The sequence below is a fragment of the Pezoporus occidentalis genome, unplaced genomic scaffold, assembly GCF_034315485.1.
Source record: "Pezoporus occidentalis ecotype Australia unplaced genomic scaffold, CSIRO_AGI_Poc_V1 ctg138, whole genome shotgun sequence".
In the NCBI taxonomy this organism is placed as follows: Eukaryota; Metazoa; Chordata; class Aves; order Psittaciformes; family Psittacidae; genus Pezoporus; species Pezoporus occidentalis.
In genome coordinates, this window is record NW_026913188.1 from 1,248,651 (window position 1) to 1,275,357 (window position 26,707).

A 26,707-nucleotide genomic window follows, 5' to 3' on the forward strand; every position below is an offset into this window, starting at 1 on the left:
TTGCAATAAAGACTGAGTTGCATTCTGAGAATAAAACAGGCAATATTCAAAGCAAACAAATGCCTATTTCATCAACATTTTTACTTTTAGGACTTCATCAGAGATCCTCCACGGGGCTCAACTCCCTGCCAAGAGTAATTCTATCCTAACATTAACAAAAAAAAAAAAAAGATAGATATTTCTTTTATATTTACATATTATACATATTTACATTTTCTTTAATACTACAGTTGTAGAGGGAAATAAAACCTGGATATAGATTTAATATCTGCCTTTAAATGTCCCAACAGTACTTTTTCCATTTGAAAAAATTTACAAGTCCTCTTCATCAGGTCCTTTGAACACTAAATACAGTCCACGTTCCGCAGGCCACCATCCACAGTCAAAGCACCAAATCTAAAATGAAAAACACACCAGTGTATTCTTAGGTGATTGTCTGGATTACAGAATGAATTCTTAATTCATTATAATCTATTTATGGGGTTTCCTTCTCCTTGCCATGCACCAACACATGCATTTATATCCAACTTTTATATGTGAAAAGATGGAAGAGAGGATGTTATGCTCCAACTATGGGACTCGGGAACAAAACAAAACCAATTTAACCTGACGCCAAACTCAGCTCTACCAGCAATTCACTGAAGCTTTCAGGAGATCATTACTTTTACAGAAAAAAAGCAAAGTCAGTCTGTATAACAACATGTCTGCACAACAAGTCTGTCTAACAGTTGTGATAACAACAATATCCTCTCAGGATTGTAAGAAATATGTTGGCCTCTTTCTCCTCACTTTATTTAAGCAATCTGAAAACTACAAAATAATATATTCAGATTGGTACAATTCCACAGTTGTTAAAAAATATGTTTAAAAGTGAGGAGGTAAAAGACGCCACTGGATCTGCAACAGCACTGTGTTTAAATTCAGAATTAATCTGTGCAACAGATATTTTTTCTAGCCAAATGTAAGTAACGCGACATAAAAACGCCACAGATGCTGCGTCAGTATGATTTTACAGTAATGTTTCAAGGCTTTGGATACTTTTTTGGGGGGTAGACCTCAGATCAGCAGTTCAAAAGAGACTACAGAATCATCCCTTGATGTAAGTTCTGGATCTACAAAATATATCAAATTAAGCCAGCTCCTAGTATCAGCCCCAAAAGGGAAAACAACTGCTTGCCTTTCCAAAATGTGATTGTTCTCAGCCAGCTCTTTAACAACCCCTTCCATTTCCTCCTTTAGTTTCTTCATACTGTAGTAACAAGAAGCCAGACAAAGGTTAAAATTTTTATAGGGACAGTTGTCTGCTGTGATTACTCACCACCACCACACAGCTTCCACCAACTTATTACATACAAAAGAAGGAACAGATAACGAGTTGGTTATTTACTAAAATGATACATCAGTATTGTCCCCTACTCGCTTTCAAGTCTGTGCTGCCATCACTTTAGCAATATAAAGTTTTTCTGAAATATAAAATTCTTGGTCTTAATGCAGCAATCCCTAAGTCAACCATATTTGTGTAATAGGTATAGAATATTGCATCAATCCAATTAAGAACTTCTCACCCAAGAGTCATTTCCACTAATGTGTTTGAGCTAGGATAGACTGTATTCATTGTATGTTTCATCCCACTGGAAGCTGCAAACATTTTCTGTGGCAGAGCATCTTGTAACTGTAATAGATAAAAGGAAATGTAAGTTTTAAGTTGTCACATATACCTTGATGTCCACCCTGAAATTCTTCTTTGAATTCTCCACTGCTGTGACGCCTCATAAGACCATTACAGTATTAAGGTGGCTGATATTCCCCAAGTTGAGATCATCACAACAAGTTTTGTATTGACATGACCTGTAGTTTCCCGATTTGTTCCATCTTCTTAACTGTCTTATACTTTTATAATAAACTCTCAAAAGGAAGAATTATCTATTTGTCAATAACTGACTTTGGTGGTGCTACTAGATACAAACCAGTAACAAGTAAAATGCTGCTCTCTACCATTCCTTCATTGCTTTATGCCTATCAGGTGCTCTTCTTTCATTTTTTATTTCTTTTATAAATAATAATAATATTACTGCCTTCATTCTCTCAATTTTGAGGTAATTCTGGTAAGTTTCCATCCTGCGGAGTCACTGTCTGAATTTTAACAAAACCTCTTCTTTCATGTACCAGCAGCATTGGCACGCATCCTTGAGCATGTATCCCCTCATCCTGCATATGGAAGTAGTGTTTTTATGCTTCAGTATATTTAATCCTGAGTATTCAGTTAATCCTTTAGATGCTCAGATACCATTATGGTAACAGTTACAGAGAACACTTCTCAATGAACCCACACCCATTTGCACAGATATTTTTGAGGGGAATGCTAACATTACCAAAAAAACCCCCACCAAACGCCCAAAAAACCCACCCCCCCCAAAAAAAAAACAACAAACCCAAACCACAAAAAAAAAAACCAACCAACCAAACCAAAACCACTAAAAACCCAAAACCCCCCAAACTCCAAATTCATCAGGATTCAAAAAAATCACACCACTCTCTAGGCCACTCCAACATCATGGAAATAAATGACCTTTAAGGTCCTTTCCAACCCAAACCATTCTGTGATTCTATGATTCTAAGCTACTATCGTCTGAATACTACATCCATGCAGCCTGTGTTTTAATATGACTGCATTTAAGACTCACTATAAACAACACTAATGACACTAAACAATGTGGAACAGTTTTATCTATGCAAACACTTTACAGAATTTTGAAGTGTTCTACCTCATTTATATAATCCTGGTATTTGGATACCTCTTCTTTGATATCAAAACACTGATTGGTGAGAGCCAGTAACTGCTTCCTTGTATGAAACATTTTCCTAAAAGAAAAAAATGGTTTCTTTTAGGAGCTTCCTGTATAAAAGTGATGCAGTGAACATGACCAAACAGTAATCAACAGCTTGCCTTGCCCAGTCCTCAGCCTTGTCCAAAAATGTATCGTACTTGCTGACACATTCATCTTTGAATAGAGTTATGGCTTTTGTAGCATGCAAATACAGCTTCTGCCTGCAACAGAAACAACCAGTGTTATATTGCTTTCAAAACTTCATTCCTCTGATTTACTTACTGAAATTTGGAGAACAGGCATACGGGCTTAAAATCCCTTCAGCCACCTTTATGTATGCTGTTGTAAGGTATAAGAATCCAACACAATGCATGAACTAACAGTTTCATGTTTCAAAAATATTTCTTATCGGGAGGAAAAAAATTATTTGAAGCATTTAGTTGCAATTATTTTTATATGAACAACTGGTAAAATGTCTTCTCTGAGTCAGTATTTATCTGAGCAGATATATGTAAGGAAAAGGGATTCTAAATAGAAACAGCAGAAAGCCTTATCATTTCTTATTTGCCTTCTGCAGATACTTGGAACTTCCAGCATATATGAAGAATCTTTTGGGCTGAGAAATATACATGCAAGAAGAAAAACCACAGGATTTTTCTGTCAGCTTACATTTATGACAAAATTAAAAAGCAAGCAGATAAGGACAGGAAAACAAACCAAAACCCAGTTCTGTTTAGTGTTGCAGACAGTAATCCCAGTCTACTTATTCCCTTACCATGCTCTGCATTGCACCAATAAGTGAAACTAAGGGATACTGGGACACTACAGTCCAATACCTGCTTCTGGTATTTTGTTCAGTCTTGCATGATAGCTATTGGTTAATCACATTCTGGCTATCGTGTAACTGGACTGTCATCAAGCATGCACACCTACATTCAACCAGAAAAAAAACAAACCTAGTTGAGTGCTGCTCCATTCTCTGTCTAGGGGTAAATATTACAAAGGCCAACCTCAGTTGCTAAAGGCAGACAGCTCTTAACAAAAACCACTGTCATTTCTCTATAGGGTGAATCAATAACATGTAGTTAGGATCTCAAAGATACCTGAACAGTCATAAGGAGACACTTGTGGTAGAAAATATGCCAATACTCAAACCCATGAAAATATCACATATTAGTGCAATGACACAGTTTGAGTAGTAGAAAAAGCCCTAAAATTTCTTTAATCTGCCCAAGGGAGTGCAGTTTTAAACTGATGCACTGGCTTGCATCCCAGTGCTTGCCTTCTTTCCAAACGTATCCTTAAGAACATAATATGAACAATAATTTTGTAGTATATGTCACATTATGTTCAATCCCTCGCTGTTGCATGATGCATCTAAGTCTCAGCATGTCAAATTTGTCTTTCCTGCCCCTACTGTCCTTTGTTTCAAGGTAACCTCCCCTCTACTTGGCAATTATCCCATTTAGCTTTCTCTTCAGGAAAATCAAGCAGCATGGTTTTTGGAATACCAGTGCCTTGTACATGTTAGCTTGCTAGCTGTAATCTGGTAGCAACAGCAAGAATTTTACAGAAGCAGTGTCTGAACTCCTGTAGCATCCAGCAAGTCTAGGGAACCACTCAACTGACCAGCCACTAGGAGAATAACTTAGTATTAGGCATCTGTGTACGGAACTGAATCAAACCTGAGACAAGTACAACATGAGCAGAGCACCTGTTGACAGTTGCTCAAGAGTTAGTGGAGTTTAATGGGAGTCCAGACATCCAAGTTACATACAGACACTTCATGTGGCCACCTCTCAAGTGACAATTTTATACAGGCATGGAGAACTGCATTAAAATTTATTTTGCTTGCTATACTTCCTGGAAGATTAAATTGTTCTAGAATTTCATTCAGCTAGCCCATATTTCATTCACCTGTAGAAAATTATCTTCAGTCATGAAGTCACTTCACTCTTACTGAGGGCTTATTCCTCCCTAAAAAACAGGGGAAAAAATATATCTCCTGGAAGACAGTTATGCCTAGAAAATGAACAGGTATCTCATAGGTATGTAGGTATTTCACATCTACATTTAGAAGGTCTATCAGGGATGAAACTCCACTGTCAGAAAGCACCTCATGCTGTCAGTCCCATGTATTTAAGATATTTAAAGGCAATTTTTCACAAAGCAATTCTGAAGAGGTTATAATTTACAACAGGTTATTGGCAAGAGCACCTGAAGGACCTGAAAGCAATCATGCTATTTACCAAAGGTAACTTCAAAACTTACTTGTCAAATTTGTGAATTTGTTCTTCATTATAAGAAAGCCCTAGGATCAAAGCAGATGACAGACATTACCAGTTTAATTCTATTAGTTCTATTTATGTAAAACTCCACTAAGTGCAATTCAAATTTATGAGATTAATAGTGGTGATTCATTCATATGGGCTTTAAGATGGTGTCTTACTGAGAAAGATGTACAAACATGTTCACTGTTGCTGACTGACCCTCGATTCCTAATTTCCTAGTGGAACAAGGACTAACCTGTCCTTTATGTTACAGTTTATGTTAAAAGTGAATCAAAGAAGTTACTTACTTCGTTCTGTTTTGTCTTTTTTGAACTGATAATAAATATCTGTGATGGAACGCAGCAGCGCCTGCAGCCTTTCTGGACTAGAGTGACAAAAGGAAGAAAATGAGATCTTTTATACATAAACTTAAGTATGTATTGATGAGTTTTAAGAACTGTGACTCAATGTAAAATTCAATACATATTTAAACAATTTACTCACTTTCTGTCTTTTGGATGCATGCCTTCCTGATTTGCCCAGGTGTCAGTCAGTAAACCACCTGGAGAAAGTTTGGTTTTGATATCTTGAAGACTAGTTTCTAGTGTGCCCTGAGAGCTGGAGAGCTATGTAAGAGCAAGAAAGTTCAGTATTACCACTGGGTAAAGTGAAAAATTCCTTGAGGCGGAAAACAAACTGAGCACATTAATGCTATAGACCCATTTACTTCACTGACACTAATTGAAGAAATATGCCCATTATCTGTCTAGGCTTTGCTAAAAGTAGCGAAAGCATGGTATTATTAAAGTAAGAATCATCTCTGATGTTGGCATTTCTGTTACTCACAGAAAACACCGTGTATTTGGCTTTTTCTTTAGAAACATCATTTTGAGAATGACATAGGTTTTGTAAGATACTCACACGCAACAGTTTTGTCTGGATCTCTGAAATTTCATCCACTTCCGATGCTTCCAAGTTGATCTGCATCAGATTCTCGTATCTGGCCACAAAAAATGCACAGTTAAAAACAAGCAGTGAATACACTCAAAACATTTCTTGAATCTAGTGTAACAATAACTATTTTTTTATATGAAATACAGTGTCTGTCAAGCAGGAACCATGAAACACTGACAACATTAAATGGCCACTAATAATGAAAATATTTTAGTTATGAAAAAAAAAATCCTTCTTTTTTTTCCTACATTTGAACTGCTTTTTAGTTTCAAGCTTCCATTCTTGACTTCCTTATTCATTACTTCTACTCAGCAGGCAGGGTAAAACTATTTCCTCTCATCAAATAATTTTTAAAAGGTTACCAAACGAAAGTAATCAATGACACACAACAAATACTCCAGTGCACCAAAATGCACTTCTGTGGAAACTTATTGGAAAGGCTGAGTTACCAAAACGTTGAGGCTGGGTTAGCAGCACCATCTGCTCATACTGATACTTTCCATATGACTATCTCAAGTGCCAAATAAATCATTCAGGACAATATTTTTCCTGTTGAGTGTCAGGTACATTTTGTTTTTAAAAACACCATCAAAACCAGCTCAGCTGCTTCCAGAAAATACACACTTTGCTCAAGTTCAATACTTCGTTCACCTTTTCAAATAAAAGCTTTGCATTGTCATACTTTGAAGCATAGCCTTAAAAAGGGAGGACAAACAAGAGGAGCTTTGCTAACTCCATATAAGCCTTCTGAAGTCAAATAAACTGAACATCCTGTCTCTCCGTAAGAGGCTGAAAGACCACATGCAAACACATAGCAAATTCCTGTGAAAATAAGAACTGCTCCAGTTCACAAGTGACCATATTTTATTTTTTTTTTCAAATTGCTGCTCCTGCAGGTCAAAGGAGGTGATCCTGCCCCTCTCCTCTGCTCTTGTGAGACCTCACTTGGAGCAGTGTGTGCAGTTCTGGTGTCTTCAACATAAAAAGGAGATGGAGCTGTTGGAGCAAGTCCAGAGGAGGGCCACAAGGATGATCAGGGGACTGGAGCACCTCCTGTATGAAGAGAGGCTGAGAAAGTTGGGGCTGCTCAGCCTGGAGAAGAGAAGGCTGCGTGGAGACCTCATAGCAGCCTTCCAGTATCTGAAGGAGGCCTACAAAGATGCTGGGGAGGGACTCTTCATTAGGGACTGTAGTGACAGGACAAGGGGTAATGGGTTAAAACTTAAACAGGGGAAGTTTAGATTGGATATAAGGAAGGAATTCTTTCTTGTTAGGATGGTGAGGCACTGGAATGGATTACCCAGGGAAGCTGTGAATGCTCCATTCCTGTCAGTGTTCAAGGCCAGGTTGGAGAGAGCCTTGGGTGGCATAGTTTAGTGTGAGGTGTCCCTGCCCATGGCAGGGGGGTTGGAACCTGATGATCTTAAGGTCCTTTCCAACCCCAACTGTTGTGTGATTCTATGATTCTCTGGGATACTGCTGAATGCACTAAAGTCACAAATCAGAACCTACAGCAGTTTCTTCTGAGCTCTCAGTGGCTTTCTTCTATGGGGACCTGGCAGAAAGCATGAAGAAGCTATCTGAACCAGAGAGTGAACAAGAACCAGTCATGTCAACTAACTGGCTTCAAGAAGAGTTGGGATCACAGCCCTGATGATCTGTAACTAGGCTACAGAGCTATTATCTTGCTAGTTATCAACTTTGCTAATTTCACTGGTTGGTTGTTTTGGGGTATTTTTTTTTTAAGGAAATCTCTTTGAGCCCAGGTGTGTCATTTTGTACATGTTTGGCATGCACACAGCAAATCTGACAAATCCTTGGGTATCTACAATTACTACATACAAGATGTTCATTTTGCAATGCACTGCAGCTCCAACATGGCCTAAATCTATTCTTAAGTCTATTCTGCAAATGCAATGGTTCCAACATGTATGCATCAATTGTCTTGTGGACATGCGCATTTTCAGAGCAGCCTGGAAGCAAGTTTAGAGAATCCCATGACCAAGACACCATTTGGGGGATCCTGGCAGTAAGTTGAACAGGAAAACAAATACCACAGAAGAATCCCATGAAGAGTCTGTATCAGACTGTGTAAGAATAACACACCTTAATCTCCTCCATAAAGATGGAGCCAATGATAGTTTATGGGAAGACTGAACAGGACACTGAAAAGGCACTTTAAAAGTGGAAAAGAATTTGAGAACTGGGCATCGGACTTGGAGATGAAACAAAGATCATGAGACAGAATAAATGAAATTGGAGGATGCATTTGATGGTGCAATCTCTTCTCCTACAGACTGCCTTGAGTGAAAAGAGGTAGGGCAGAAGAGTCTGACCACTGGAAAGCATCTGTTTACTTGAAACAGAAAACAAGAGAAATAAGTGTCTTCTGTGGTCTTTGAAACCTGGAAGTCTTCTGTTCTAAAAAGTAATAATTCTTCAGTTCCTCCCTATTTTTTTTTCCAGTTTTAAAGTGCTCTAATAAACTTTCTGCTGTAATGAACTAAATGGGTCCATATGTACAACAGTGAGATTCTGTGATACAGACCTCTGCCCTCTGAATTAACCAAGATAAACAAAAATAATATAACAGCCAGGCACTTAAAACAATGATAGAAGTATTATTTCCTGTGCAGTTTACCTCTGGTATCCCTATGTGCAGTATCCCATGGTGATACTGATATCACTGATGTAGTGACGTCCTAATGTAGCTTTGTTTTTTGGTGGTTTTGTGGGTTTTTGGTGGGTTTGTTTTGTGGGTTTTGATTTTTTACTTTTGTTGGATGGTTGGGTTGTTTTGTTTTGTTGTTGGGTTTTGGGTTTTTTTTTTGTTCAGCTGCTCTATGTTGCATTTCAACACTAAAATTCTTCCATGCAGAAAATGCTACCGTCTTAAATCTGTGAAAGGGGCAGTATTTAACAGTCATCCTTAATAAACACACACAAGCAACCCCAGTGACAAAGGCACTAAAAGACTAATTAAAGGAAAGAATTGAGTAGCTTTTTCCAGGCTTTACTATAGCTTCTGAAGTCAACAACAGCAGATGAGCTAAGTCAGAGAAGAAATAAGAAAAAGAACACATACAATTACTTCTTAGTAATAATTATTTGCTCCCATTAGGTTAAGCCACAAAATAAACACTCTAATTTGCACATAATACTGAATCTGCTTAAGTCAATGCCATCAGCAAATCCATGCTGATTCAAACTTATTTTTATACACAAAACCCCTGAAAATAAACATAACTTAATACCACTGTCATTAAAGATACTGAAAAATCAATGCATTCAGTATAGTGCTTCTACTTACATTTTCTCAGCTTTCTCAATGTTTCTGCTGCAGAAATCCAGCCTGATGACAACCTCTGTCTTTTTGTGAACCATTTCATTGTAATCATCCTTGATTATTTCACTAAAAAGGGAAGCAATAGTCTGTAGGGAAAGCATTCAACTGCCATCTTACCAGTAATCAGCAATACAATATACCTACAGCAGTAACTGCTAGTAAGAATTCCTATCAGTTAGAGATGCATTAGTATAATCCTCCTATAAAACTATCCTGTGTAAGATGCTGAACTGTACCTCCATGTTACCAGAGATTAGACTTAAATTATTTACAAAAGAAAGCAAAACTGCAAATACCTAAACCTCATTGCCAAAAAAATGATTTTTGTTTCCTCAATGACAGAAAGAAGGAAATAAGTCAGAAAACCTATTAATATTCAAGGAGTAAAGAAAACTTCCCAAGACACTGGGAGATCAGAGAATTATGGTTTGATTATAAAGGCATATCTCAATTTTTTTAAAAAAGAAACAAGTACAATGAAATCCCATCAGTTGCTTACATTAGCCATCGTACTCCTTTTCGCATCAGCTCCTGGTAAAGCAGCAAGGAAGTGGCAACTCTACAGGCATAACAGACGATACCTGTTACTGCCTGGTGGAAAACACAAACATTAGTACTAATCTGGCATTCTCTTCACAATTGTTCCAAACCAATTAATCATTATTAGGGATGAAAATAAGTCTCTATAAACAAAAATGACACCACTTACTCTTAGGATTTACTTTAATTTCTGGAAAGTCACAAGTACATTTCTTCAGTAGTTTAGGAATTAAACACATGCATTAAAAGAGACTCGTAAAAATGGCATATTTTTAAATTCTAAGGCTAGGGACTCTTCATTCACCTAATTCCACTTACAAATTTGCTGATTTACTTAGAATTGTGAACAAAGTTTCAGAAATTATAACTTACAATATTTTAATTCATTAATATAAACTGATGGCTTTCTCTTCATTAATTTTAAAGACTCCTGGTGTTCAAAGAGTCATATGCTTTCAGGACTACCATGCCTGAATACAAGGCTTGCCAGCAGCCAGTATTTTATAGGCATAGCATAAATGGTGGCCACAAAGACAAAGCATGGCAATGCATCCATAAAGTAGTTCTAGAAAAGTGACCAAAAGGATGAAACAACTTCTACCTATCTCCCAGATTCTGAAAATTTACAAAAGGCAAAAGAAATTCCACTCTGCAGAGTCCTAGAGACCCCTCTATCAAAAGAGGAAAGTTATTTTCCTTATATAAAGTTTTGCACCACGACAGGATGTTATGAGTCCTCTAGCTAACTTCAGAACTCCGAAGTGACCATCTCCTTCCCCTGCAAGCACTGAATTATGCAGTAACAGAGCACTTGGACTTTAGAAGCCTCTTTTTTTGGTTTTTGTTTGTTTTCTAATATACAAACGTTTTGTATACAAAGTATGGCTTTAATATACTTTTGGAGCTTTTGTTAATAAATACTCTTCTGTCAATCAGAAACCTCACTAGCATGTTAAAACTCTTTTTAACATTAACATTATTCATCTGAAAATCAAGTAGCTTTCATTTCAGTATGATTATGTGAGGCAGATCTATAAATTAAAAGTCGTAATTACTCACTTTAGCCATACTGGCATCCCCATCCAAATCATAACGTTGATGTACTTTAGGGAGTAAAACTGAAACACAAAACAAACATCTTCATTTTATTATTTTCCATAGGAGACTTCAGAAATGTTTCCTTTCCCCATGCTGTGCACTGGTTTTTACATGTATCAACACAGATTTTCATCTAATCTGTTACTGCCTTTCAATTTAACGTGGTTCTCATACACACCTTTAAAACCAGCCTTTGTCTTAAGCACTGTAAGTGACTTGGTATCTTCAGCAAACTTGTTGACTTCCTTTTCCAGACTCGCTTTTGAACATGCTTCACAGCACAGATTTCATATAGGTCTCCACTATTGGTGTCTCTCCACTGAGAAAACCAATCACTTATTTCTGTTCTTCAGCCCTATGTTTGCCTACGTGGGAGACTATTCCCTCTTATCTTATACTTAGTTTCACTGAGGCTCTTACGGGCAGAACTTCAGCAAATGGCTTTTTAAAATCTAGGGTAGCCTCTATCAGCTGAATCTACTTTGTTCTCACACTCGCTGACTCCTTTAGAAAGCTCTGACACAATACAAAGGTGCTGTTGATCCTCCCACAAACAGCTCACCTACCCAGCCTCTTCAGCACCTCTGTGTGAGTGCCAGCTGGGTAGAGCAGTCAGTACGTAGGACACACTGACAAAAGCACTAGTGACTTCTCAAGTGTAGACATAGCCCCCAGCTCATCTCTTACACAAAAAAGGTCTGGCACAGGGCCCTCTATAAGCCTCTCAAAGATAAATGCAAAAACTTACTTTCTTCTTTTTTCTGTTACGGCATTACCTTATGTTCCAAGCAAAGGTAAGGTGTTAAGACCTCCTATTAACTGAAAGGCTAACCACGCTCATGACATTAAGAAGTCAAAACCTGAATTTCCACTTACTGAGTAATGGAACAAAAGAACCAGCTTTGAATTACATTCTACAGTCTTCCTTTCTACTTATTAAAAGTGTCATGCTTAAACATATTTCAGTACTCCACAGGCCCCACTTAACACAAGGATGCTCAGGTACCCAGCACTAGGAACAAACATGCCAGATATTCAGCATTTTTGGGGAATTAAAAAAAAAGGGGGGTGGTATAGGGGGAACAAGTGCATTCTTAGAACTTCAGGTATCAAAAGAGAAAACTTTCAAACACTATTTCTAAGATGTAACAGCCATAAAACAGTAATTAAATAACTCAGTCTATTTACAGAAGATAAGAAAGGGGAAATGGCTTTCATATACCTTCTTCATAGATTAATCCGACAATGTTCACAGGTTCCCTGCTTACTACAAAGATAGGATTCTCTTCAGTTGTTCTGGGGAAGTGCTGTGCCAATCTGCTAGGCTCCAGTATTAAACGCCGACCTTCATATATCAGTTCTTGATTCTGAGATGGTATTTTTGTTTGTTTGTAGACCAAATCATGAAATATAGTAGCTCTATAATACAAACAATACATTCAGTAGTAGTTAGACTCACTGCAACAGTTCAATAATTCAGATTTTGCATTACTTAGATAAATGTCTCTTTTACTTCTGATTAAGAACTAGTTGTACACATAAAACATTTGACTTAGAAGCAGAACAAAAAGCAGCATGCTGCCCAAGCTTGCTCTGTTACAAAAACAAATACTATTTCCTGCAAAATATCAAGCTTCCCATTCTACCTCTGATTTTTCACCAAAGCGTGTCTGTGTAAACAAACTTGCTTTGGCCGGGGCAGCACCAGATGAGAGAAAGGAAGCGTACTTTTGTTTCCTCAGGCATGTGCATTTCTTCAAAGGAGATGGATGGTTTCTCCAAGAAAAATTCTGGTGTTTTACATGTCAAAAAGCACACACCTTAAATTCGGCCTGTAAACTGACAGCCAGATTATCTCCAAAACAGGAGTGAGAAGGAAGACCAAAGACACTCTGGTGTTTTATTACCAGCAGTCAATAGATACTAAGCATAATAATTTATAACAAACCTCTCCTTCCCCCACATCTCCAAAAGAAGAAAACCCAAACCACCCAACAAACAAAACCTCCCACAAATGAAAAACCTTAAGCACACTAACATGAAGGACAAATATTCCTTCTGTGCAGCACTAGCACACTAGCTCTTATTAATACTACAGCTAGTATATAAATCATCGTGAATGTAAATAATAATAAAATAAATGTTAAAAAATAAAGTACAAATAGCAGTTTGAGCTCCAGGCAAGATTTCTCTGCAAAAATAGCATTTGGCCTCTTTCAAAATAAAAATGACACAGTAGAAAAATTGAAAAAGGCCAGAATTGTATTTACACATTTTATGAAATAACTGTTCACATATCAGCGAATGACACATCCTCTGTATTATCTGAAGTATGGCAGAGAAAAGACACTCATTTTTGTACCAAACTGTAAACCAGACTTTATCGTTTTTAACATCAGCACTCGATGACCATAAAGTGAACTCCATATAACTTAGGATCCTAAATTGTATCAATTACAACTTCAGAGCCCCTATAAAAGGTTTTTATGTCAGACACAGTTGATGTGCACCTTCTGTATTCTTGAGGACAAGATAAGAAAAGAGAGAGCTAAACACAAGTCTCTGGAAAACTACCTTGTCAGTAAGTAAGGTACACAAATGTGGGATGAGTTGGCATCCATTAAGAACATACACTGTAACACATCAAGGATTAAGTCTGTGTCACTGATGAAGACCAAGTTTAAGATCAACTGATTTGACCTTTACTGATTTTATTTTTATTTTTGTTCAAAAGGCTTCTATGCACTGGGATTGCAGAGGAGAATTACAAGCTTCCTCAGATAAACTGCCAAGGGAAGGCTACTGGATTTGTAACAGTGGTGATCTGAGCTCGCAGTACAATTTGCCTGAAGGAAAACACAGCAATGAAAACAGAGAACAAGAACACTTACGTATTATAGCTGTGAATATAAACTTTGTGCAAGGTCATCTGCTGTAGTGAAAAGACGTGGATTATCATTCGGTGCAGTATGTCACTCGTCTCTGCAAAGAACTGGTCAAACCCCCAGCATTTTTCCTGGTCTGCTTCAAGAATGTTCACGAGGACAGGTGTGAGCAGTACTTGCAGACCCCTAGAGGACATCAGGAAGACGTAAGACAACTTGGATCTACTTGGATCTTTTTACCTTATAAGCAATTGCAACACTTCATTTTACTTGTCTCACGAATGTAAATCTAAATTGCAAGAAACTTTCTGGATCCCACTCCTGTGTTATCATGAACAACTTCTTCAAAGTTTTAACATTATGCACACCTCTAATGGGGCTGTCAGTGTGCTTATAAGCCACTGGAGCTTGCTTTAAAACGGTTTGACAGACAGCCCCATTACAGGTCAGTGGATGCTGTACTCAAACTCACTTTAGTACTAAATGTATAACAGTAAATACTGTTCAAATATTACTTGAAAATATTAGTGTGAACACATGTTTAATAAAGTCTGCTTCCTTTATTATTTCAAGCACTTCAATTATATGTAATAAGAAAAGGAAACAACTGAGCATTATCATGAAAAATACATATAAATTGCAAGTTCTGCACACTATAAACTAATACAGGGATATAAACCAGACTTTCACTCTACACCCCTTATGAATCCCCATATTTGGCTTTCGAAACAGTTGTTTCTAGAATCTGTTCACAGAACAATTTCTTTCTCCCTTACCATGTAAGAGCAGTAACTTTAAAATACTGAGGAAGTCTCAGGAAGATAAATGGGTAAATGGGCTATGGGAGGTGTTTTTAACATCCTATTGAGATCTTAGATCCTCCATGGCTCTTCCTACTGAGGATTACGACACATGAAGCAAACTTATGATGATAAAAAAAATGTAGAAGATGCTATGAGAAGATGTTAAAATGTGTTGATGTGATGTTTTTTTTCCCCTCCATGGCAAAAATGCAAGTCTCTGAACTGTCTTTTCTTATCATTTCCTTCCTACTGCCTAATCTTTGTAACGTCTAAAGTCACATTCTTGGACGAATGAATCTTCATACTCTTTCCTGAGGGTGGAGAAAACAGAGTTATAATCTTTCTTCTACTCACACCACTTCAGATTCTCAGGTGCCCATTTGTCAATTAGCAACCATGAAACTACTTGGATGGATGGGAAGAAAAAACACTTGATAACCTAAAAGTAGACTGTACTGACCTACTGAAGAGTTCAAAGAAAGCAACTGCAGCAGTCAGATCTCTGTTCCAAAGATGCAATCCTCAGAGAAGAATTGGAAAAACCCAATCAAGTAGTGTTGAAACATTTTGTGAGAAGTTCAAACTTACTTCGAAAGACTACAAGAAACAGGCATCTCCCGCCTCCACTCAATTGGTCCATTTTCTGCTTTCTGTACTCCAGAAATAGCACCAGAAGGCTTTTCAGTGATTATCTTGTACCTGTGATACATTATAAAAATAATACAGACATCAACTACTACCTCTTACACGTACATAGGTATGGTAACTGATCCTCAAAAGGCATTAATAATATAAACAGAAATAATGGGCTGGCCTAAATTTGTAGGTGGTGCAATAACTGGGAAGCTTTACTTAGAAGCTGACAGAGTGGAGCTAAAACAGTAAACAATGACGATTAAACACTTTGGGCTGTGTGGAGAAACATCTTTGTCTACTTAAGTTTGGGAAAAACTGAGGAGAGATTTCAGGAATCACTGAAGGAAGCTGATTTTTTTTTTCTTTTCTACAAGTCAGATTTCCAAGGCTGTTCAAATTAAGCATTTACATGACTAACTTCTAACATATTCCATGGCAAGAGATGACATTTAGCCACACAAAGTCACTTGGGGATAAAGAAGGAACAGGAGAGGGACTCGGAGGAATTACTTTAACTTGGAAACATTTAGCAACTGGCATACAATTCAGCATTGTCTAACTCTGTACTGACCAGGCTACTATTTCTCAAATTTCTCATTAAACAAATCAGGAGCAATAGGCTTCTTGCAATAGAAAATTTCAGTTGTGCTTTCTCTTTTTAGAGGACAAGGCACATACAAACTACATTTTCTTGGCTTATCTCTCAAGTAGATACAACAACAACACCTGTGAGACAATCACAAGATGGGCAGTTCCTTAAAGGAAGAAAATTGAAGTCAGCTTTGCAAGCAGTACCAGGACGGAAATGTTACTGGCCTATGAGAGGTCCCAAGTACCACCCTGCTTTATTTTTTAAATGCAAGACACAGAACAACAAAATAGAACTAGACTAAGGCAAAACAGGAACCAATTCCAAACAGCACAGCATACACACCACTTCAATTTCACAGTCAGGAGCTGTTCTTGTTATCTTCAGCCACTGTCAACAGCCATGCTACTCAAAAAACTTAAATCTCATGCATAGTGCATGCATTTCAAGACTGCCTGGAAAGACAATCACTTAAAAGACAACAAAAACTTGCAGTACTGGAAATCTGTCTAAAAATGTCCTGATTTTGCCTGAATATCCAAGTGATATATACCACAGTGCAACAGACCAGCCCAGTACCATAGTGAAAGAAAGGTATGTGGAAAAACATCAGTATTTTGGTGGAGCTCTGATGCTTAACTCAGGTTTTAAAGTGCAATACAATAAAATCCTTGTTGAAGCAGAATGTTTGTACTGGTTTTGGCTGGGACAGGGTTAATTTTCTTCATTGCAGCTCACACAGTGCTGTGTTTTGGATTTGACCAAGACAGTGCTGATAACACAGCGGTGTTTTAGCCACTGCTGGGCAGTGCTTACACAGCATCAAGGCCTTTTCTACTTCTCACACTACCCATCAGTGAGTAGGCTAGGGGCAGGCAAGAAGTTGGAAGGACGTACTGGAAGCTGACCCCAAGGGATATGCTCTATCATATTACATTATGCTCAGCAATAAAAGCTGGGGTGGGGAATTTCCAGGATGGCAGTTGTCAGTGACTGAAGCGACGTCAGTTGGCTGACGGTGAGGAACAGGGGATTTTTTGCACCATTTGTTTTTCTGGGTTGTGTTTTCCTTTCAGTTTGGGGGGTAGGGGGGGGGGGGCTTGCACTTGTTGGTTTTTTTGTGTGTGTTTTTGTTTCTTAGTGGTTTTTGTTTTCTTATTAAACTTATCTCAACCCATGAGTTTTCACACTTTTACCCTTCCAGTTCTCTCCCCCATCCCACTGCAGGGGAGTGGGCAAGCAGCTGTTTGATGCTTAGCTACCTAGTGGGGTTAAACCACAAAGTTAAAGAATGTTTTTCCCTAAATATTTTAACTATTTTAATGTTTACTACATGTGCATAGGATTTTTGAGAAAAAGCATGTCATGGACTGACTTATTTTACAAACAGATAAAATTCTCCTTCTAAATTACCTACATCACTTCCTTGTTTCTACGAGGTCCTTCAAAGGGTCGGAAAGGCAAACTCCCTGTCGCAGCATGGTAAAAGGTCACCCCTATGCTCCACAGATCAACTGTTGCTCTGTACTTTTTCTGATGCTCTTTCCTCAAAACGGCTCGCTCGTACATGTCAGGATGCTAAAGACAAAAAAAAGCAGGAAAAAAAAAGAAGTTGGAATTGCTTATGAACAATACAAAGAATAATACCCTAATCTACCATTTCACAGCAAGGTAAGTTGTCATTCTAAACTTTCAGATCTTTAATCAAATAGCAAGGTTATCCTGTATCAACGAATTTGCTTAAATGATTCTGACAGGGTATCACAAAAGTGTTCCTAGGTATAATAACTACTTTCATTAAAGGTCTACAAAAATATATAAAATTTTAGCTAAATGCTGACTATTAGAATAAAACACCACAAAAAAAAAAAAAAAAAAGAGGTGAAAGCCAGTATTCCTCCAGATGACTTTGAAACAAAAGAAACCAAACTAGAAAAAGATCCATAGCAGAGGAGAATATCAGTTACGATACTGCATGTGGGAAAACATGGCAGGAAGAAAACTGCCTAAGATGCTTATATTGATGCATCTCTGCCTGCCTCTCTTCAGTTAACTAAGGCATCAAGTGAATCTTAACTACACTTAACATCACACAAGAGCTCAAACAAAAACTGAAAAATATCTACAGAGATAAAGGCAAAGACATTCATTACTAAAATACTGTTGTTCTTCCTCTCACAGAAGGCAGCAATGGAGGCTGGACCTGGAAATTATTTAAAGGCTAGTGTTGTCAGATCAGTGGAAGACCTGGCATGACCTAACATGAAAAAGGTTTAAAGTTGTAAAAATAATTCCAAACAGTCCAACCTTCACCTACTCAACTCTCATCACAAACTGCCCTGGGCTTCAAACAGTTCAAGAGAAAGTGAAATCATATGAGCTTACTAAATATTCTTCTGTGCCATAGAGAGAAACAAATTGTTCATCATCTTCAAGTTCTCTTGCAGCACCGAAGTCTGTCAGTTTGTAAACAGACTGACCATCTTCACCAATAACACGCATTATGTTGCCTGGTTTGATGTCACGATGCACTATTCCATTCTCCCGGAGATGATTCATGCCAGCCACTTCCATTAAAAAGAAAAAAAAAGATAATACAGAATTTATGTATACATCTTGACACAAACTGCATAAGCACTGAATTGTAACTGAGGCTATGAAGACATACATTTTTACTTTCTCACTGGGAAATGGACATAAGAAGGGACATTCAATTAACAAAAAGAGCAGGACCAGAGAATATCCGAAACATTTTTACTTTCTTTTTTTTCCAAGCAGCTAAATTATAGTATCTCCTGCTCAGCAACATCTTACCATTAAAGTAACAAACAAAAATTCTGTAACAGGCAGACACAGATAAGCCTCATTATTTTTCTAATTGACTCTTCTGAGATTGTCACTGGGCATCAGTCTAACATGTGACAAATAATCCTGAAATAAACAAAGAATTATAGCAATGCTTTAAACAGCAATGTCATCTTAATGCAGCTATCTATATCATCTACACATAAGCAAAAGATGTGACTCTGTATGACCATATTCATTTGCTCAGTTAGTTGACAGTCATTCAAATTGCTCATCTCTTGCCATTTCAAGATAAACACACAGGTATGACTTTGTTTCAGTCAATAAATTAGAAAAAAAAGAGCAAAGAACAAAGTCTACATACCCACGTCTCTCAAAACGATTAAGAACTCAGACTCTGGCAAACCAAAGGCATTAGAGGGCTCCTCTAAAACTGTGTATAAACTCCCGCACGGACAAAATTCCATAACTAGTACTTTGTGTCTAGTTGTTGTCTGAAAAAATAAAATTAAGAGGGTAAGCCTGTGACCATTGTGAAAACAATGTCAGAAAATATATATAACCACAGGATCTTAGTTAAAAAAATATAAAAGAAAATCTGTAACTAGATAGCAAATCCCATTCTGGAGATCTTCAAAAGAAGTGTAGGTTATTTATTTATATTGTTTCATGTATTTTGACCTGGAGATGGCGGAAAAATTTAAGAAAGCCTCGAGTTCTAGGTACTTAGAGGGTTGACTGCAGTATTGATAGCTGGACTAATGAAGAACTACAACACAGAAGAGCAGAGAGCAGCAATTGTCCTGCTTTCCTCTTTACTAATCTCAGCATCTGGGTCATTTCAGCTGACCAGTCTCATTCTCAGCACAACTGCAATCCATACTAACATACAGCTCTACATGTCCTATGTCATTATTTCAGCTGGTTGCAAAGCAAAAGCATCAAATTATCAGAATTACTGACACACCTCCCACTATCAGTATGTATTAAATATTCATACATGTAGATAGCTTAAAAATCCTTATTCAAGCTTAGGACAATGGCTTCTCGAGATAGCTTTGAAGAACCATAATCTGTGCAAGCATATTCTTCCAATAACAACAAAAAAAGAAAAACAAAAACCAGTGGTGATTGGGTCAGAGTACTTACATCATCATATAGGTTACCATTCTTTAAAAATGTAACTTTATCCTCTATAGTTAAGCATAAAGAAAAAAGACAGTTACCGCAGTTACTCCCACGCACATCAGATCGTAACAACAATTCATTACCTCTTCTTCAATGGCAAACAGCTTGACAATGTTCTTATGATTTAGTTTCTTCAACACTTCAAACTCTCGCATCTGAACATCCACAGGACGAAGGAAACTCAGACTGTTAAAAACTTTGACAGCATATAAATCCCCAGTTTTCTGTTAAAAACAAACAAATTACTAATTAAACAGAAGCATAAGTCTGTAAATGTATATATGCCATTATCCAAGCATTTTGAGATCCTCTGTTGTGAATATGAGCATGCCCAGATTACAAATAGTTCAAAATAGCATTTTACGTAAGGTGAAAATTAAGATTGTACTAAAAAAAACACCTGCATATATCCTGGTTTAGTCTAACATAGACTAGAAGCAAACAGACTAGCAGAATGGAAACTCAGTGTTAGCCCACAAAATCTAAGTGCTTTTAAAAACAAAGAACAATTAGCATAAGAAGGGCTTCACGTTTAAGAATGACACATAAATTTCGCTGAAAAATAAAATTTCAGCAAGAGGTAGGCCACTTGCATCAATCAGTATGAGACACACATGCTTCAGCTGAGAATGTTGGCTTGCTTAAGAGACAACTTTCGGAAGCTGAACACTGCTCTTTTTCTTTAATTGTTCTGTTTATGCTCATAAAGCAGTATTTTATTTTTTCAAAGAAAGCAGTGTCAGGCACTACATACTACCACCAAAATCCTGAAGCAATTCAAACCCACATAATAAGTAACAGGAGTACAGACATGAGCTCAGTCAGAAACTTCAGTTTTCAAGTGGGACTAAGCCTCAACATGCTCAAGCACCCACAGCACCAGCTGAGAATGCAGTTCCAATCCCTTTTAGGGCCAAGTACCTCCCTGCAGCCACTCTAGGAATAAGCATATATTAGCAGCCATGTGGGTGACAGATGCTTGCTAAGGACAAAGCCTTCCTGTTATACAACACACTTACATGCACTACTGGTGCCCAGATAAAAGTTTTCTCTCACTGACAAGTTGCAGGTCACACACTCAGACTAGAGAGGCTGATGAGAGGCACAAGCATGAAAATGTAAGCTTTAAAGGGGAATCATTCTGGGAGGAAATACACTTACCTGGAAAAGCACATTAACTGTTAAATTATTACTTAGTGTTGCTTCATGGTTAAATGTGGAACATAGAAAGCACTGTAGCTTTTATATAGCTTCACTCTGATTTCACACAGACTGTCATTACTATAACAGAACATTATTTTCACTAGTCTTATCTTCATTTTGTGAGCTATACCATGAAGTTCATAGGAATAGAATGACCTACACAAGTAAGGTCATTTTAGCTCCTCACTCAGGTTACAATATACACATCAGTATAACATTTGCACGGCAAAACTCCTCAAAAATGTCCTATTTTGTACTGATTAAAAATGGCATGTCACCAAGAAAATGGTGTTCTAGACATGTATGAAACATTGACTTAAGGCCAAAGACTAACAGCAACTCCATCCAGTAGGATATTAAGAATATTGAAAAATAATAAAAATCACAAAAAAAGGGTTTTAAAATAATAGGGGGAAACTGTGAAAAGATAATTTAAACAAGAAAAAACAACATATCATGTAATGTAATCAAAACTGATTAAGACTTTCATTGCTATTTAAATTCTTAAACGAGGAGTACTTTTTCCATAAAACAAAAAAACAGAGGAATGAATCATAGGATACTTAATAACATTTCATATTTTACAAGGACAAACAGTACAATATTGGAAACAAATCCACAGAAATTACTGTATAGAACTCAATTCATTGGATGAGTGTTAACAATTAAAAGCTAAGAATTAATATTAGCAAAGATATATTTGTTTTAGGTTTAAATCTTGAATATTTTTTGTTGATTTCATGATACTACTCTCATATGGGAAAAAAAAAAACAGTTTTATATATACTCAGATTAGCAATTCCTCACCAACCTTGTGTCGGCCCCGGAAAACATTTGCAGTAGCTCCCTGCCCTAGGATGTCAGACAACAGCCAGAGATAATTCAAAGTGCTCTGCATCTTTGCTCTTTGATTAGACAGTTTTCTTTTTCACCTTAAAAACAAAAGGTTAAATACATGGAATCATAATTTCGTAAAATACACAAAAGGGACTTATGCTAATTAGAAGGAACAAAACTCCAACTTAACCACAACTCCAAAGACATACAGAAACAATTAAGAACAACCAACTAGAGGAATAAAAGATGAAACAAACAAAACCAAGCTCAACAATCAAAGTACTGCCGTAGAATCATAGAATCATAGAGTAGTTAGGGTTGGAAAGGACCTTAAGATCATCAAGTTCTAATCCCCCTGCCATGGGCAGGGACACCTCACACTAAACCATATCACCCAAGGCCTCGTCCAGCCTGGTCTTGAACACTGCCAGGGATGGAGCATTCACCACTTCTTTGGGCCACCTGTTCCAGTGCCTCACCACCCTAACAGGAAAGAACTTCTTCCTTATATCTAACCTGAACTTGCCCTTTTTAAGTTTAAACCCATTACCCCTTGTCTTATCACTACAGTCCCTGATGAAGAGTCCCTCCCCAGCATCCCTATAGGCCCCCTTCAGATACTGGAAGGCTGCTACGAGGTCTCCATGCAGCCTTCTCTTCTCCAGGCTGAACAGCCCCAACTCTCTCAGCCTGTCTTCACACAGGAGGTTCTCATGGCCCTCGTCTGGACTTGCTCCAACAGCTCCATGTTCTTATGTTGAGGACACCAGAACTGCAAACAGTACTCCAAGTGGGGTATCATGAGAGCAGACTAGTAAAGAGTCAAAACCACATGCACAAGGTCTTTTGAAAAACAATAACACCTGTGATCAATGCCATTATTGGGTATATATGCCAAAGAATATATATTAGAGATGATGCAGATATATACATATGTATATATCTGTTTTATATATATACACACACACACATTTACTTATTTAGATTGCTTGGGCTCCGGAAGTTGTACTTCAGTACAACTGTAAAGGAACCAGACTAGCTACTTATGAAAAGCTCTTTTACGTGAGCTAGATAGAAGTCACAAGTTAACACAAGTATTTCCAGCTACTCATTAGGACCACAGGAAGAAATTAAGGAACATTCCTCCCATGTCTAAACTTCACATTTGGTATGTCACATCTTTTCTAGAAAGAGAGTCTGGATTGCCCATCCTTCGTGAAATGTGAACTACCAGATGCTCAGGTTTTCACAGATTCAAAAGAAAGAGAAAAAAAATGTTTGATTAAATTAAAATTATTAAAAACAACATTAGAACTGCCAGAATTTCCCCCCCTGTCAAAACAGTAGAAGCTCCAGGTGAATGCCATTCCTTTTGGGTTAATTAAAAAAACCTGATTTTGCCATAAAATCAAGTGAAATATCAAAGATAAGATCAAATATGTAGCTTCCAGGGTAAGGTCCTACAGCAGCAGCTTTTCCTCAAGCCTGGCAGCGGACCCCTGCATCCGCCTGTGTAGACCAATAAGAAACAGCTAACTGATACCCAAAAGAAATGAAGCCCAGAATGACAGTTTCCTGTGCATGTTGTTGCAAGAAGATGGTTGGTGCTTTCTGAGGGCTCCCTGGCGCACAAGACAAAACCAGCACAAGCCTCATGGCGTGTATTACAGGAGAGCAGAGAAAGCTGCAGGCCAGCCACGCAGCACCGCTCCCGCCACCCGCTGAAGCACCCACCTTTGCACTGCTGCTGATCCCACCCATGCCACAGCACAGACACAGGAACTGGCTCATGTCTTTGAACACACTTCTCTATGCACAGCGATTGCAGATTGCATACTTCCATTCAGCTATTTGCACACAATAAGATGTGGAGCTTCTTGTAAAACTGTCCCAAAACATCCAGGTAACGACATGCTGCATACAGAACTCAACAACACAACGCAAAGCCCTCACATCACTCTATATTCAGTATCATGCAGCAACACCATTTTCAAAATCTAGATAAAGTTCTTAATATAGAGAAGGGAAAAAAAGGTTTCACCACAAATCTGAACCAAATAAACCTGCAACAGCACATCCCAAACCCCTACAATTCTCAGTTAACTGTGACAATTTGCAATAGTAGAACAATTCAAATTTTCCCAGCTAGCAATTACCATAGATGCTAAAGAGTTATCTACAATGCAGACACAGAGGTAAGCAAGAGGTCTGCAAGGAAATAATGCATAGACCACTCTGTAAATCACCTGCAAAATCTCCAAATTAAAAAGTTCTTCATAATTAGAACTCTGCTTGCAACAGGCCAGTTGGCACACTGCCAGTAAGCACCTATTTTGTCATGTATTTCAGCACACTGTTCATTAAACTCATTCCAAGATGCAGAAACATAATGAATCCTTTCTAAGCAGACAGGAAACCTGCAGGAGGATCAAGTAAACAGAGTTTCTTCACTGATGTGTGTTCAAATACTAAAAATTTTAGCAGCCCATTACACTGAATTATTACCTTGCCTGAAGTGATAAAGATGAGGTAGTTTATGTATGAGATCATCCCTTTACTTTCTTTACTTTCCCTTTTAAATTTGCATGAAGCTCAGTGGGTGACAACAAAACAGATGAGCTTGAATAGCATCCAATGGATTTCAAAAACCCCAACAAAACACCAAGTCACTAATGGGTTCTCAAGGTCTGGGTTTTTCACTCATAAAAATATAGATATAATTATGTCAGTATTAATCCAGGGCCAAACCAGAGTCAGTGTTGCACTATGACCTTTTTTTTTTTTGTCAAAGTAGTATTTTTATAATAATAATAATAAAGTCTACACTTCCGGCAGAGTTTTTACTTTTAAAGTCTCATTTAGCTTTTAGTCTTCAAATTATAATAATTTGATTGAATAACTTACATAAGGTGTTAGACCTCCTCTGATTTCCCTTCTTAGACTGATTCAGAACTGATCTTTGCTTATTCTGACTTGATTCAGCTGGCCGAGATTTCATATTTTCCATTACCTTCCTAAATCAATTCACTAAGTTTCATATTAAAACACATATATATATATAGCTGTATGTTTGGTCCTGTCGATAGATTTAATGCTGAACTTTCTATTTTTTCAAATCTCATTTATGGTCTTAAGTCTGATCATAGATGAGTCACAAGTTCTTCACACTTGCCTAGTTCTCTCCTACCAGCAGTGTGGGTTACTGTCCCCCATGACTCATTAGCACTGCAAGGGTTTGGGGGGTGCTTTTTGGGTTGGGTTTTTTTTTCTTGCTCTGCTGATACGACTTCTTTACTTACCAGCAGGGGCAGTTGTAATAGAAAAAGACTGCATTGCTACCGTGACATTTTAAACTCCCAGTCTTTGAAGCAGAAGCAATGACTGCTTCTAATTCATACAAAGTGTGCTGCTACCTCAGGCATGTGGGATAAGCACACAAAGCCCTGTTAACAGCTGCAACGTGCAAGTTCTCCAGGAGAGTAGGGCAGAGGAAGAAGTTAAAAGTGAAGGCTCTTTCTGCCTACAAACAAAATCCCATTTGCCACCAAAGCAGACAGGCAAAGTGCTGAGGTTCTGAATAAATGTTATGTTAGAATCACAGAGTCTGGTAAACACAACGGTTTTACACTTCCTGTATGCCCACTCTAAGGGAAAAAGGACACCTAGCCTAGGAAATGCCCCCCGTCAAAGTTCCTGTTTCCTGTATCTGATCTCCTCCTGGGAGTTTCCAGTCCAAAAGCCAGTATCTCAATTCCCAGACACCCTGCCCTGGGCTATACGAGGTCCTGCTCTGAAGCACATGGCGCAGGACATGCAAAGCCCCGCAAAACAAACGCCGAGCCTGACTCCAGCGCTCCTCAGCACCACTGCTCTTCGCGTTTCCAGTCCGTAACGGGGGAGGAGGCCTCCGCCTCCCGTCAGTGACAGCAGCTCCTGGAAAGCTATGGGGGGCCACAGGCCCACCCCAGCCACCAGCCAGCCCCGCATTCAGAGGGGTGCGAAGGGCACGGTGCAGCAGCTCATCTCCACAACAGGACATCCTTCCTGAAGTAAAAGTTTAGCAACTTCTACAAACACGAAGGCGACACCGCTACCTGAGGAACGCTTTAAACAAACCACCGCAAACATATGCTTCGCTTGGCTTCCCCCCTCCGCTTCCAATTACAAAACTAATTGGACGGGTCGCGACCTGCCGACGTTCGCCAGGCTAAAAGCCATCGAGAACCAGGGCAAGGGACGAGCTCCAGACATGCCGCCGAGGGCACAGGCCGGCCCCCGCTTTGTCCACTCCGGCCGGGGGCCGCTACGGGGGGCTGCCCGTACAGCCGGGTCCGCAGCTGCCTCAGGGGGCTCCGCCGACGTCCGCGACCCTCCTCGGGAGCCGGCAGCGCCCGGGAAGGCCTCGCCGCCGCCGCCGCCCCAGGAAAACGAAAGCACCTCAGCCCAGAGGCAGCGCGGAGGGAGCCGCTTCCCGCAGCGGCGGTGAGGAAACGCGGTTCTCTCCGCGCCGCCACCACCACCGGCCACCCCGCCACCGCCGCAGCCTCCCCCGCACGCCACCGACCCCACGCACCGAGCCACCTCTCGCCCTGCCTGCCCAGCGCCCCGGCCGCTTCCGGCTTCCTGCAGCGGCGCTGGGAAGGCGGAGCGGCAGAAGCACCGCCCCGGCGGCTCCCGGCTGGGCTGAGCTGCTCCGCGCACGAAGGTGAGAACGCGGCGGGGCCT

The 26,707-nt window shown here is 38.8% G+C and overlaps 1 protein-coding gene across 7 annotated transcripts; it reads right to left on the bottom strand.

The window, feature by feature from the left end:
* TBK1 (TANK binding kinase 1) lies at positions 1 to 26,707 on the bottom strand. 7 transcript variants are annotated; one of them, XM_062609460.1, is made up of 21 exons: positions 26,556 to 26,707; positions 21,957 to 22,077; positions 20,026 to 20,166; positions 19,119 to 19,248; positions 18,335 to 18,516; positions 17,367 to 17,527; positions 15,313 to 15,423; positions 13,928 to 14,107; positions 12,259 to 12,455; positions 10,998 to 11,056; positions 9,898 to 9,989; positions 9,363 to 9,464; positions 6,020 to 6,098; positions 5,603 to 5,724; positions 5,407 to 5,483; positions 5,100 to 5,139; positions 2,948 to 3,049; positions 2,766 to 2,862; positions 1,566 to 1,672; positions 1,178 to 1,249; positions 1 to 396 (listed from the first exon to the last, which is right to left on the bottom strand). In XM_062609460.1, exons 2-21 carry the CDS (start codon positions 22,041 to 22,043, stop codon positions 345 to 347), a joined length of 2,190 nt encoding a protein of 729 aa, XP_062465444.1. In that variant the 5' UTR covers positions 22,044 to 22,077; positions 26,556 to 26,707; the 3' UTR covers positions 1 to 344. The 7 variants fall into 7 exon arrangements, 6 of the variants coding, with proteins under 6 accessions (XP_062465444.1, XP_062465439.1, XP_062465440.1 ...); XM_062609455.1 differs by lacking the exon at positions 2,948 to 3,049; XM_062609456.1 differs by lacking the exons at positions 2,948 to 3,049; positions 26,556 to 26,707 and adding an exon at positions 25,267 to 25,440.

Coding starts and splice junctions, on each gene's coding strand:
- TBK1 (XM_062609460.1), bottom strand. CDS start 22,043: ATGCAGAGCACTTTGAATTATCTCTGGCTGTTGTCTGACATCCTAGGG. Junction 19,249..20,025: donor TGTTTGCCATTGAAGAAGAG/GTAATGAATTGT, acceptor TTATTTTTTCAG/ACAACAACTAGACACAAAGT. Junction 2,863..2,947: donor AAGGCTGAGGACTGGGCAAG/GCAAGCTGTTGA, acceptor TTTTTCTTTTAG/GAAAATGTTTCATACAAGGA.